Below are 14211 nucleotides of genomic sequence, written 5' to 3'. Positions count from 1 at the left end.
TGGTTCATCACCAGCTGTTTTTAATTTTTACTAAACAATGAGTCATTAGGAGTGAAAGGTATTTAGAGGTCACCTAGGCTCAGAGAGGGGAAGGCCCTTCCACAGTTTCACACAGCTATGAAGTGCAAGATCAGAGCCAGGACTCCTGTCTGCCTGGTAAGTAGTCCCAGCACAAAAAATAAAAAATGAATAAGAATAAAAGACCTCGTATTTGTTAGGATACTTTCACCTTGAAGTAACTGACCACATAACTCACACTAGCATCACTGGAAGTCTAGGGGTAGGATGGGCTCCAGCTGAACTTACTCTGGGCCCCCGCCCCTGTTTCTTGGCAAAGTCTTTGTATGCACCCTCTTTGTGTTCTGGCTTTGTCCTAGAGTCACTCCCCTCTTGGGACAAAGGGCTATGGTAGTCCCTGGCACCTACATCTGTCTGGACATCCAGAGGAAGAGAGTGGGCAACACCCCAACATTCCAGCAAAGAGCCCTGAAATACACCCTCACTGGATCACTTCAGTCCCGTGGCCCTCCTTGAACAACTCTCAGGGCAGAAACTCACTGTGCACTGATTGGATTAGGCCTGGCTTGGGGACCAGTCACTAGCAGGGGAGTGGAGGTTACCCTAACTCATTCAGGGCTACCCTTAGAGCTGGGGAGGGGGTCCCTGTCCCTGAGCATGTGAGCTGCCTGAGGTAGACACCTGAAAAAAAAAAGTGAAGTTTCCTTAGGAAGACAGAAGGGATCATGGGAAGCAATGGTAGTACAGTATCAAACACTGGGCCACAAGCTCCCTGAAGACTCATGTCTGCTGTGATGAAGGCCATATCCACAGGACCTGGCATAGAGGTTTTGGGGCCACAAAGAACGTTGGGATTTGGGGGCGCTCCTGGGTGCAGGCCTTGTGCTGCTCCTCATTGGTCCTCTCCTTCAATCAATTGGAAAGAGCCTACTTGGTGCCAGGCACTAGGGATTTAGCTGCAGTGGACTCTACTCTGCTGGGCCCAGGTCCCCGGGGCTGGTGATGCTGTGAAAGTTGGCTGCTACTAGCTCACAGCTGCCCTTTCCTCTCCAGAAAACTTCCCTTGGCTGATAGGAGCTAATTGACCCAGAAGGTGATGCCCTAAGCCCTACATCCTGAGGGGCAGACCACAGCCACTGACTACTTCCCTCTGAAAAGCCAGTCCTCTTGCCTCAGAAGGTCAATGCTTCCAGGGTGTCCGTGCTCCAGGGCATGGACATGCCCTGTGGATCCGGTCCAGACTAGATGTTATCTGAGGCCACATCCTCACTGAGCTCCTTCCCTTTCTAGCCCTGCTTCCCTCACTTCCTGAGGGGCTCATCCTAAGATCATTCCCCCATTATACAATATATACCTGAACCCTTGTCTCAGGCTCTGCTTCTCAGGAACCCAATCTAAACCACCAGGAATAGTCTTTATTGTTGAGCAGCTCAATATTTCCCACAGATTACCAGTATGTAAAGATGTAAATTACAGGAAAAAACACAGGAATTGATAACAGAGGACCAAGCAAAAAAATCTGCCTTTATTTGACATATAAGTTGGTCTAAAGAATCATCAACATGTCCAACTACTGAAATGAACACACTTTTTGGAATACTGTAGTTTGGCAGCATAAGGGCTAAAGATGAAAGGAAAACAGAAAATGAAGTTTTTGTCCCCCAAAAGCTCACAGTCTTATGGGGAGATGTCAAAGCTGAGAGGTGGTGAAAGAAGCAGCACTCCTGGAGCCAGGCAGATTTGGCCTTTTCTCTCCATAACGCTGGCCTCTTTTCTTCCCTGGAAAAGGTCTAGGGAAGGAAGTTTGCTAGAGACCTGGGTTCTCCTGGGGTGGTTATCTACCACTTACCATGTGATCTTAGACAAAGGACTTTATCTCTGGTTGTAAGGAAAAATACTCCAACTCAAGCCAGCCAGCTCTGAAAGGGATATTTACTGGCTCTTATAACTTTGAAAAATGGAAGTGGGTGGCTTCAGGTAAAGCTCAATCCAGGAACTCTAAAGATGTCACCAAATATGTCTTCTTATTTCTCTCTTTCCATCTCTCTCTCTCTCATCTTTCCTTCTATATGTGGATGTCATGTCCACATTAAGGTCCAAGGCTTTACCATTAAGCCAGTCACCCCAGAGTTAAGAGGACTTTGCATTCTCAAAGAAAGACACTGATTTATCTGATTTTTGTCACCCTCTCATTTCTTAACTAATCAGTGTGGCAGGGGAATACAGTGTTATGATGGCTTAGCCTGCATCAGATGCCCACACCATGGGGTATTTTTATTGTGATCCAATGGAGGGTGGAAGCAGTTCCTTAAAGGAACTGAGATCCTCTTACTATAAGACTCCTCTACACTCAGACTTTTCAGTTATGCAATCATTTCTATTCCCTGAGGTGACTGCAAAGGCTACACGCTGTAATGGATGTCAAAGCACTTATGAACTGCTATGCACAGTGCACGTTGGTCACTGTATCACTTCTTTCATTGGTCTTCCTTGTGGATAAGACAGGGGTAATGGGGTTCTTTTGTTCTCTTTTCTGCTAACCTCAGGTCTACTACTCAACAGGACAATCTCCAAGGAAAATGAACCCCATGCTGGGCCTGGGCCTGCTTCTGGTTGGCCTCCTCACCGTGGAAGGTCTTCTGAAGCCCAACTTCTCTCCAGAGAATCATGAAGCTGTGAGTCAGGGCCAAGCAGGGAAGGAAAGGACGACAGCTCAGGAGCTTGCAAAGCGAAACACAGACTTTGGCCTCAAGCTGTTCAAGAAGCTGTCCTTCAACAGCCCTGACAATAATATCTTGTTCTCCCCCTGGAGCATCTCTATGGCCTTTGCCATGCTGTGTCTGGGTGCCCAGGACTCCACCCTGGCTGAGATCAAGGAAGCCTTCAATTTCAGGAATATACCTGAGAAAGACCTTCATGAAGGCTTCCATTACCTCATCCACAGGCTGAACCAGGTGAACCAGGACCATAAGCTGAGACTCGAGAATGCCTTGTTTATCGACCAGAAGCTAAAGCCACAGAAGAAGTTTCTGACAGATGTCAAGAACCTGTACAAGGCAGACACTGTCCCCACCAACTTCCAGAACTTGGAAAATGCTCAGAAGCAGATCAATGACTATGTCAGCGTGAAAACCCAGTGGAGAATCAACAACCTAATCAAGAAGATAGACCCTGACACTGTGATGCTTCTTATCAATTATGTTGTCTTTCAAGGTACGGCTTAGGGCATGTTGATGTGAAAAGGATAGGATGACCAGTAGACTTGAATTAAATACATAGGTGGTCCACTTGCTTGCTCTGTAACCTTGAATTCACATGTAATTAGTCTCTTTGAATCCTATTTCTCCTATCTGAAAAAGGAGTACCTCGATACATAGCTCATAGGGTGTTTATTGGAATTCAAAGTGAAAATGTATGAGAAATGAATTCTTTGAAGTCTATTCTCCATATGTGAATTTTTATTATTACTGATTATCCTAACACAACATTGGTTGTAGAGGTTGGACTGACATTCTTTTCCCCATTTCTTAGATCAGGAGAGTGAAATTCAAAGAGAGATTAATTGACTTACTTAAAGTTACAAAGCCAGCCAATGAAAGTCAGGACTAGAATCCACTTCTATTGACCTGAGGGCTGTGCTTTCCATATCTCCAAGTAGATGCCCAGGATGGTGATGGTGTTGATGGTGGTGATCATGATCACATTGGTCGATGCCTTTGTCTTCTTACCACATGTTATAGATTGTTCAAGTCTGAGGGTAAGGTACTGAAAAAGAAGATGGAAAAATATTCTCCAATCCAAGCTTCATCCACCACCACCATACACACCCACTCACACACCACACACACACACACAAATGTTGGCCAACATAGGTGAGAATGAGAGGCCAATAACCGTCAGGCCAAGCAAGATCACTACTGGGCTGTCAGCAACGTGGTCCTGAATATGGAAGTTCAGCTCTCCCCAAATCCACAAGGAGATTGATGGCTATAGAAAAAAAAAAAGGAGTGATAATAGTAGACTGAAATCTCAGTCTGCCCAAAGCAGGGAAGAAAGGAGAATCAAGAATTTCCCAAAGTCCCTACATCCCCTAGATTACAACAAGAACAACGACAATGATGCTGATGATGACTAGCATCCACTCAACACTCACTACACACAGTCACTGAGCTGTGCTGCCTTTCCCTACTAAGTCTCACAGCAGCCCTATGAGATTCCCATCAATATCCCCATTTGGCAGATAAGGACACTGAAGCCCAGGGAGATTGAGATACTTGTCCAAGGTCATCCTTCTACAGCAATAAAGCCAGAAATTTGAACTCAGTGACTTGGCCCTAAGGGCCTTATACTGGGGGCTCTGAGGGTAGCAAGTGTGAAAAGACCCAGGTCTGAGTTTATGCCATCAAAGAGTCCTTAGGGTGAAAAAGTAGGGGTCAAAACACCCAGCTTTAGGAGTTCGCTGCTTTTCAGCACGCTCCCAAGGGCAGCCTGTTAATTTAGTTTTCTTAGTCCCATATGCAAGTGGCTCCTCCAGGGCTGACTTAGAATAGACTTGAGAATTTTCACTCACATCAGACCCAAATAGCTCCCACTAAGTGTAATCCACTTCCTGCTTCTGTAACAGAATCCAAGGGTTTCTCAGCCTCAGGAACACCTGGGCTTAGGACAGTCTGGAGCTCCCCTCTCAGTCAGCAACGCTAGTCTTGGCTTCTTTGGGAACTGATCACTGGGACCAAGCTCACCTCACCAGAAGTCTTCAGGGCATGGCATGAGGTCAGGGATTCCTGTGGACCTACTCTGATATCCCGGAGTATCCAAACCCCTTCCTTAGGTCCATATGGACAGAGACCCAGGGGTTAACTGGATCCAGTAACCTCTTCTCCCTCAGGACACACGTGTCACTTTGTTCTTCTTCAATCTTAAGCCAGGTGGCAACATGAGTTTGATCCAAAGGCAACTAAAGAGGAAGATTTCATTCTGGATGGAAACAAGGCAGTGAAGGTGCCCATGATGTTCCACATGGGCATGTATGAAGTTGGTCATGATGACCAGCTTTCCTGTACTGTCCTGGAAATGCCCTACCAGGGCAACATGACGGCGGTCTTCATTCTTCCTGATGAGGGCAAAATGAAGCACGTGGAGGAAGCCTTGGGGATGAACACTTTTGCCAGATGGAAAAAATTACTCATATGAAGATAAAGAGGGTGCCTGACATATGCAGTGCCTTCCTTCTTCCTCCATCTCCTCCCACTGCCTTGGCTTCTTCTATCCCAGAGTTACTGAGCTCTTACCCCATGGATAAGCCCTATTCTGGGCTCCATGATGAACTTATATTTTGGTAGGAGGTAGACTGGAAAACAAGTCATAAAAATATAGATGCTTAAACATTATGAGAGTGCAGAGGATGAAGCAAAAACTTGACAGGCAGCGGTGGTCAGAGAGGGCTTCACGGCGCAGGTGACATTGGTGCCGTCTTCAAGGCTGAATAGCGGTGCATATGGAAGGGATAGGAGCGACGGAATGATAGTCAGAGGGAAACTGTGAGCACAAGCACTTGGAATGTCAAAGGGAGCTGTGAGTTGTACATTGTACATAGACTGTTTTCAACTGTGGTGTCATAATAAAACCAGTGAAGTGTGCCCCAAGTTAGTTATACTAATAATAGTTGAAGAACCAAAGTGAGTAAATAATTTTCTTTTAAACCATAAAGTTAGAACAGATTTAAGGCAAGCCTCCAGAATCCTTCCCAGGCACTTGCCTCCTAATAGCTTTTCTCAGGAAAGGTGAGAGCTAGCATTAGAGTTAGGGCCTGGGGGCTTGTTGTCATGTAGACCTTCAAGGTATCTCGAAAGTTGCTGGGCTAGGATGGGTCTGTGGCACAGAAAGTGAGGGTCCAGCTGCTCACCGCTCAAAAGCCAAAAAGGAGGCAAGTTGATGGAAAGGAAAGTTTGCTTTCTGTCTGATGCCAGCAATGGGGCGGGAGAGGGGGCGGGGGGAAGGGCGGACTCCTGACCAAAGGCCAACTCCCTCCCACCCCAATCAGTGGGCAAGAGCTTTTATAGATGGAGGGACGGAGCTACATGCAGAAACAGCATAGTCAGCTCTGACCGTCATCTTGAAATTGGTCACACAGTGGTCTGATCTGTGTCATCTTCATTGTTTTAAGTACAGTTAGTCTTTAGTTCCAGGGTCAGTTTGTTCCCATTCCTTTGAGGCCAGTTCTCAGAATTGTGACAACTTATGTCATGGCTACAGATTGGTCATCATGTAGTTAACGTTCTCCACCTGGTGCGGGTGTCAGTGTCTATAAGACAGCTCAACAAATATGATTCAGAATATTACCCATAGTCCTTGAGGAACTAAAGCTCCTTGCCTTTGCTATAATGACTAAACTATTATTATTTGGTTTCATTTGACTGTTTTCTTTTGTTTCTGCATTCTTCTCACTTCTCTGATTAAACTTATTCTTTGGCTAAAGTTTTTCCACAGACAAAAGCCAGGCTGAGGACATGGGGGACGAGAACCATAAGGTCCTGCTCCGTTTCAGTGGGTCTATGAGGTGGAAAGGGCAACTTCCATTGGGTAGAAGCGGTATCAGGACGTCCTCCTCCTTGGTCCTTTTGTCCTCTCTTCCACCTGACCCCACCATCATTCTCCATCCAAAAGGTGTTTACTGAGAAGCTCTGCCATGCCCAGCGTGCTGTCGGGAGCTGAGGAGGGTTCTAAGAGAGGCAGGGACAATGCTAGGACTGAGCTGGACCGTCCATGGGTGGTAACCGAGCGAATGCAGCTTCCTTCACCTGGGAACACACCCTCGGGGGAATTGCAGAATGCAGTTCAGATATCTAGATATCGCTGCAAGCTCATGGGAGATAAATTCTAGCTCTGAATGCTTTAGATGAAGTCACTATTTGGAGGGGGTGGGAGTGGGTAGGGAAAAGCAGCAGGCTAAATGGCTGGCCCCACGAGGGTTATTACACCCTGGGTTCTACACAACACCCCCTGATCCTCCCTGCTGCAAACCAGGGGGCTTGGGTTGGCAAAGTCTGGTGCCTGAGACAGAAACAAGAGTCTGGATTCCAACCTTAGCTGAGACCCAGTTTTCTCATCTATGATGTGGTCATACGATGCCGACTTCATAAGACTCCTGAGAGAATTAAACGTGCCTGAGCACAGTGTCACCCCTCAGAGGGCATGCCATGAGAGTAAGGTCCTTTCTCCCTCCCCTTCTAACGGGTTGAAGAGGAAGAGTTGCCAGGTCCTCAGATCTGGTGAACCTCTGGTTTGCTGAATGACAGGAGTCCTGCTACTCCTACCCTCGGGTGAGAACCTCAGGACGTCAGCTCATCGGGTGAAGGTGAAGGCGTGGGTTCCCGTAACACAGGCATGCCCTCAAAGAGACTGATGGCGTCCAGCCTGAGCTCTACAGAGTTTTAGGTTCACAGAGGAGTCCTGGGGACCTCCCTAAAGGGTTGAGGGATGTGTAAGGGGAAAGGAAGGTGGAAGGACTCCAGTTCCCCCATCCCCATTTCACCCAGAAGTCCTGGCCTCATGAGACGTGGACTTCAGAAGATCCCATGTCCTTTATTGTTCAAATCATGGTGGCTTGAGACCTGGCAGTTGTATCACTGGGACTCGCATCCTTAGAACCCCCATCTCCTTCTCCCAAGTCATTTCTGACAATTTTCCTTGGGCTGAAGCTCTGGTGCCAATGTTTGGTGCTTCATGCTCCCCTCACCAAGCCCCTCTGAAGCCCCCGGAGCTGACACCACCACGAGGCCACTACTAACCACATACAGATGTTCCTGGGGGACTGTCGCCATCTCTCTGGTTTCAGGATAGGGGCCCACCCTCCTTCCTTTGCTCCTCCACCCAAGTGTGCGATAAGCGCTTTGAGATCTCCTGCAGGCCAGCAAGTCTGGGCCCAGGGATACCTACAGTGCATGGAGGTGGCCTCTCATGGAGTCCAGGCACAGGCTGCTCTCAGGGTCCCTTCCAGAGTGCCCTCCCAGCTAGCTCCTGGTCTGCCTCCCCCTGACCATGACTGCTCCCAGAATCTCTGTGCCTAGAAGCCAGGAATCCCTGCCAGGAGCACCATGGAGAGGAGTGTTCTTCTCACCCCAGCTGAGGTCCTGTCTCCCCAGTCACTTCTGGACCCAGGATGGCTGAGAGCAGTAAAGTCCACCCCTACACGGGAAACTCCACATCACCATGCAGGGCAATGGTCTCGCCCATGGTTCCCAAGGAGGAAATTGTGTTTCATCTGAATGAGGGTCCAACGTTCCTACCCTCTGAGCTCACTGGGTCTGAAGGACAAGTTGTCAAGTCCATACCTCTGCATCGGTCCTCTCTAAGTGAGGGCAGGGGGATGGACTCTTGCATGTGTTCTAGGAGAGGCTGAAGAGAAAACTCACCTTTTCCCCAGGAGAAGTGACCAAGTCAACAGACACACACCCAAATGACACACCCCAATTACCTGTCTGTGCAGGACACCTGGGAATTTAGGCTGTGGGTGACTACAGCCTGGACTCTTGTCTGTTCAGAAGAAAGATGTCTGCTTTGATTTTTGCATAGAGGCCTGCCATGGTGAGTTCCCCAGAGGAAAGGCTCAGTTTTCTCAAAGGCAAATAGAAAGCTCTACCTATAGGAGACATCAAACTGCTGATATATCCATTTTCTCGGCAAAAATTTTTAGGGTCCATTCCCAGCCTGGGTACCCCATCACACGTATACAAATTTACTGGGATGTGTATCTCCCTTCCAGCATCTGCCTTCCCACTTTGGCATGAACTAAAGTCAACCTCCCCATTTATGACCCATTTATGCCCTATCTCCCCTCACTACTCAAAAATATCACCCTAGAAACTCCCTTTTCTCCTACATCAGCAAATGTTTTTGCTCTCCACTGAATCATTTCCATCAGATAAGAAGATGCTCTCATTTCTCCCATCAAAAAACAATCTTCTCTTGACCTTACTTCCCCCATTGTTGCTCCGTTCTTTGCTCCCCTTTGCAGGTAAATACCTTCAAGCAGTTGCCTCTGCTCACCATACGCAGCCCCTCCCCTCCCATCTTCTCTTAGACCCACTGCAGTCAGCCTTCGCACTCACCTCTCCATGGAGACCTCCATCACCAAGGTTACCAAGGGCATCCATGTGGCTGAATCCTGGGCCAGTTTCAGACCTTCCTTCTCAATCTGTCAGCGGCTTTCGACCCAGCTGGCCACCCCACCTTCTTAAGAGGTGTTCTTCACTCGGCTTCCAGGACCCTTCCTCTCACCTCTCTCCTGCTCAGTCTCCCTCACTGCCCCCGTTCTCCTCCAGGTCTCAGAACTGAGTGCCTCTCTTTCATTGATACTCACCTCTGAGTGTGTGCATCAGGCTCAGAGCTTTCAGCACCACCTGTACGACCACGACTTCCACATCATTCTATCCCTAGCCTCAGTTCTCTCTCCCAAACTCCAGAGTCACATATCCATCTGCTTATCCAGGATCTCTCCCGATGTCTGATGAGACCTTAGTCTCAACACGTCCAGAATGAACATCCTGATCTCCCCCCATGGAGACTCTTCAAGCTTCGAATCTTATTCAATGGCCACTCCATCCTTTCAGGTGCTCCAGCTAAAAACCCTGGGGTCCTCCTTGATCACTCTCTCAGCCCCTCATTCAGTCCACCAGGGAATCCCAGTAGCCCTACTTTAAGATATAGCTGGAGTCTGGCCTCTGCCCACCATTTCTATGACTCCCAGGATCTGACCACTGCGCTCACTAGCTTCCACATGGTCTCCTGGCATCAACTCCCATCCTTATCCCCACCACCAAGAGTATATGATTAATAGAGCTGACAAAATGATCACTTTAAACCCACATCAAGACCATGTCACTCATCAGTTCAAAACCCAACTATGGCTTGCCATTTCACTCATAAAAAAAAAATAACCACACACAAAAAAGAAAAAAATATAACTTGCGGAACTGCTTTGCCCCCTTGAAAGCTTGCTCAAATCTTCCCTTTACTCCAGCATTCCTGATCCCCCTAGATCAATCTGTATTTTTCTTCCATAGCACTTACTGAGACTACCACTCCATGTATCTAGGCTTATGTCTCACTTTTGTTGTGATGGTTTTACTTCCCGTCTTCCCTTGTAGAGCACAAGTTCGAGAGCATGGATTTTTGCCTGTTCTAGATGCATCTAAGCATGTAGAACAGAGCCTGGTACTCAGTAGGCACTTAAGAAATACGTGTTGGGCTTCCCTGGTGGCGCAGTGGTTGAGAGTCCACCTGCCGATGCAGGGGACACGGGTTCGTGCCCCGGTCCGGAAAGATCCCACATGCCACGGAGCGGCTGGGCCCGTGAGCCATGGCCGCTGAGCCTGCGCGTCCGGAGCCTGTGCTCCGCAACGGGAGAGGCCACAACAGTGAGAGGCCCGCGTACCGAAAAAAAAAAAAAAAAACATGTGTTGAATGAATGGATGAGTGGAAAGGTAAGTTTGAGAGTCACCGGGCCTATCGTTGGTGTTTAAATCCACAACACAGAATGAGATCCCTCAGGAGGAAGAAAAGATATACAAGAGAAGAGGAGAAGTGGGGAGCCTGGGAGCACTATAGTGATGAGAGACAGGCGAGGAGGACTAGAGGAGTGGCCGGTGAAGGACGCGGAGAGCAGAGGGCATGGACTTGGGTGGACTTGGGTGGGAGCGCTTCGAAATGGAACAAAGCATTGACTGTCTAGTGCCGCTCTCGGAGATGTGGCTGCTGGCTCTAGCAAGGGAAGGTCAGCGGCACCTCTGGAGAAATGGGTTGAGGCGATAATGGGGGAACGTGGAGATGGTAGAGACAGCTTCTGCTCTGAAAGAAAAAAGACATGGGCTGGAAGCTGAAGGCGTGACTCGGGGCCAAGGGAGATGTTTTTGCTTTTGATTTGAGGATGGGGGTTGTTAGAGCCTGCAGTCTGCCCCGGAGGGTGATCCAGTAGATGTTATTTATGGACGGTGCAGGAGAAAAAGGAAATGAAGGCAGGAGTAAGGTCCTTGCAGAAGCAAGAAGAAATGGGGTCCACGACCAGGTGGACAGGAATCCAGGGTCCACATGTGCTTCAGGACATCGGACCCCAGGCCCAGGGCAGGGAGGCCAACCCAGGTCCCACCCACGGAGGACGCGAAGCTGCTCCTTCAAGGCCAAGGGGAGAACACTTGCTGATCACTGACGCTGCTGAGAACCTTCCGTGCATTCGCTTTAGCCCTCTTCTGGTCCTGTGGGTGCTACCATCATCATTTTCATACAAGTGGCTTAGAGAGGTGAAATCATTTGCTCCAAGTCACAGAGCTCATGGAAGGCAGAGTGGATTTGAACTCAGTTCTGCCTGGCTTCCGACCTCAGGGCCCTGCTGCTTCTAGCACCAGATTGCCGGGGTCACAATTAGCTCAGGGCTTGGGCATGGCTGAGGCTACAGTGGGGAGACCCCCCATGGCTGCGCTGAAGGCGTCCTGAGACATGGGGACTCGAGGACATTTCTGTGGATGAGGGCACGGGCAGCTTTGATAGGAAGTAGGAGCACAGTTCAGAGAGCATGGATGTTTTAAAACCCCATCCCAGGCTTAAGGAGCCTCTCCTCATTCTGTGGATAGAGAGAAGTTCTGAGACCTCAGGGGCTGGGAGGACACATGCCTCATCATCACCTCTCCTAAAGCCTGCCTGGAAAAACGGCAGGGTCCTGCTGCTCATCTGGGTCACTTTCTACACCCTAGGGTCACAGATGTGTTCGTGCCTCAGTTGTTCATCACCAGAAACCTCGACCTGAAGAAGACTCTTTCCTACCTGGGTATCACCAGAATCTTTGAGGAACACGGTGATCTCACCAGAATCTCCCGTCATCGAAGCCTGAAAGTGGGTGAGGTAAGCCTGCCTGGCCCGACGCTGCCCCCTCCAGCACAGGGAGCCTTCATACAGCCCCAGGCCAGAGCCACTGTCCCAGCAGCTGTATGAGCCAAGAGTTCACCCACCAGTCAGGCAGGGCTCGAACCCAGCTCCGCCTCTAACCAGCCGTATGATCGTGAGCAAATCACATAACCTCCCAAGCCTCGTGTTTCTAGTCTTTAAAATCTGAACCATCAATCTCCTGGTCCTACTTTGGAAGTTGATTCAATGCAACAAACAATGGATGGAGGCTTGGAACATTCATCAGGCCTAGAACTGACCCAGGCTTGTGAGGATTAAGTCGTGAACATGTTCTACGTAATGTAGAGATAAGCAAGCAAAAAGGACTCCATGGTCTCCAGCAAGGCTGAGCACCTGCCTATTGGCGGCAATCAGAGAGGACCACTCGGGGTAGGGTGCCCAGATTTAGCAGATAGAACACAGGACACCAGTGAAATTCAAATTTCAGATAAGTGATGAATGATTTTTTTTGTATAAGTATATCCTGAATATTGCATGGGATATACTTGTGCTAAAAATTTCATCGTTTATCTGAAATTCAAATTTAACTGGACATCCTGTATTTTATCTGGCAACCCTACTTTTAGGCTTAAAGGGCACTGAGAAGGGGGAAGATTTCAGCAAGCAGAGAAGGGTGCGGGGAAGATCTTCCTGTAGGGGGAGCAGCATGGCCTAAGGATACGAAGTGGGAAGGCATGGAGCTCAAGTGGGTGGGGATTGGCTGGGGCTAAATTCCAGCCAATCTAGGAAGGATCTGAGTTGCCAAGATGAGCGGACAGTGGGTGGCTCACTCAGCTGCATTTTCTAGCTTGCCACAGGAAGGAAGACAGTTCATAGAATGTTATTGCTTTTAAAAGTTTTCCCGCTGCAGACTTTGCATACACATTCAATACCACCTGCCCCTTTCCTATAGGCCTTTGTTGAGTTCAATGGCCCTTTTCTTTTCTGCAGTCAGATGTGTTGATAGCTGCGATTCTATATGTAAACATCAGCTCTTGGCTTGCCAGTAAAATGGTTACCATTTTGTAGAATGGAATGAAATGTATCAGTATTTCACAGAAGCCCATCAATTTCCCAGTGTCAAATCCTTAGTCACAGATGTTGATGCCCTTTCAGGTGGATCTGGGGTCTGAGTCATCAGACCCTGGAAGCCGACTCCTTCTTAACATTCCACCGGGAGGATGAAAGGAGTGTGAAGCGGGCTGGAGGCTTTGGGCCAGGGATGCCTCCATCTCCCTTCCATCTAGCTAAAGCTCAGGATAGTCTTTCTGCCTTTATTACCATTGATGCTTCCCTGTAAGTCATGGGAAACATAGCAAACCCCACTCTGTCCCCCTCCCTGTAGCTGATGCTCCCCCTGCATCATTTATTTCCTTCATGCTGCATCTACTTGTTGCTCATCCTTCAGGGATGACAGCAGAAAAGCCAGGAGCCCTGGGGCCGCTGGCACCAGCCAAGTTACTGCTGTGCTGGGTGACTCTGGCAGAGGCCTCTCCCTCTCTGGGCCTCTTGCTGGCCTTTGCCCATCCAGGACGTCCAAGTGGCTTCGCAAGCACTGACTTCGCTCCTGTTTCCCTCAGGCGGTGCACAAGGCTACCCTGAAGATGGATGAGAAGAGCACAGAAGGGGCCGCGGGCTCCGGAGCACAGACACTGCCCATGGAGACACCGTTTAAGGTCAAGATAAACAAACGCTTTCTGCTGATGATTAGGGAGAATGGAATGAATAACCTGCTCTTCCTTGGAAAGCTTGTTAATCCTTCTGGGAGATAAGGGGGAAATCCAACGTGCTACAGACCCCTACTGTGTTCTGGGGTTGAATATGTTTTGTCTCCCTGGGAATGAAACCACAGGGACTTTCTCACCTAATCTCACACTATCATGGGCTCCCCAAACCACTGTCCAAACAGGCCGCACCATTGACTTCTGGCCATCAGTTTTCTCCCCATTCAAATGTCAGGATTAGATGCCCCACCCACATCCACTTGACAGTGATCTCACCCCGGCAGGTGGAGGGGTTTTGTGATTTAATAAACAACACCCCCAAGGTCTGCTGACTGTTGGTGGACAATATGGGGAAGCTGTGAGCCAAGATGAGTACCTGGGGTCCGGAATGAGTGAGACCCGGGTTCTAATCTTAGAAACAAAGTGTCTTTGGGAAAGCCATGCCCTCTCTGTGCCCCTGTTTCCCTATAGAAATAGACAATGCTTGAGGACAAATGATAATCCCCTCTAGGGCTCTGAGGAAACTAGTGCA

General features: G+C 48.8%; 1 protein-coding gene across 1 annotated transcript; it reads left to right on the top strand.

The window, feature by feature from the left end:
- Positions 1-2573: 2573 nt before the first annotated feature.
- Positions 2574-13727, top strand: LOC307049784 (serpin A12-like; the record flags this gene model as incomplete). The annotated part of the gene is made up of 4 exons (XM_079699389.1): positions 2574-3231; positions 4943-5207; positions 11766-11913; positions 13536-13727. Exons 1-4 carry the CDS (start codon positions 2598-2600, stop codon positions 13725-13727), a joined length of 1239 nt encoding a protein of 412 aa, XP_079555515.1. The 5' UTR covers positions 2574-2597.
- Between the last annotated feature and the right edge of the window lie 484 nt (positions 13728-14211).

Source organism: Hyperoodon ampullatus, assembly GCF_949752795.1.
Source record: "Hyperoodon ampullatus genome assembly, chromosome: 3".
Classification (NCBI taxonomy): Eukaryota; Metazoa; Chordata; class Mammalia; order Artiodactyla; family Ziphiidae; genus Hyperoodon; species Hyperoodon ampullatus.
This window is presented reverse-complemented; position numbering and strand designations above follow the sequence as displayed.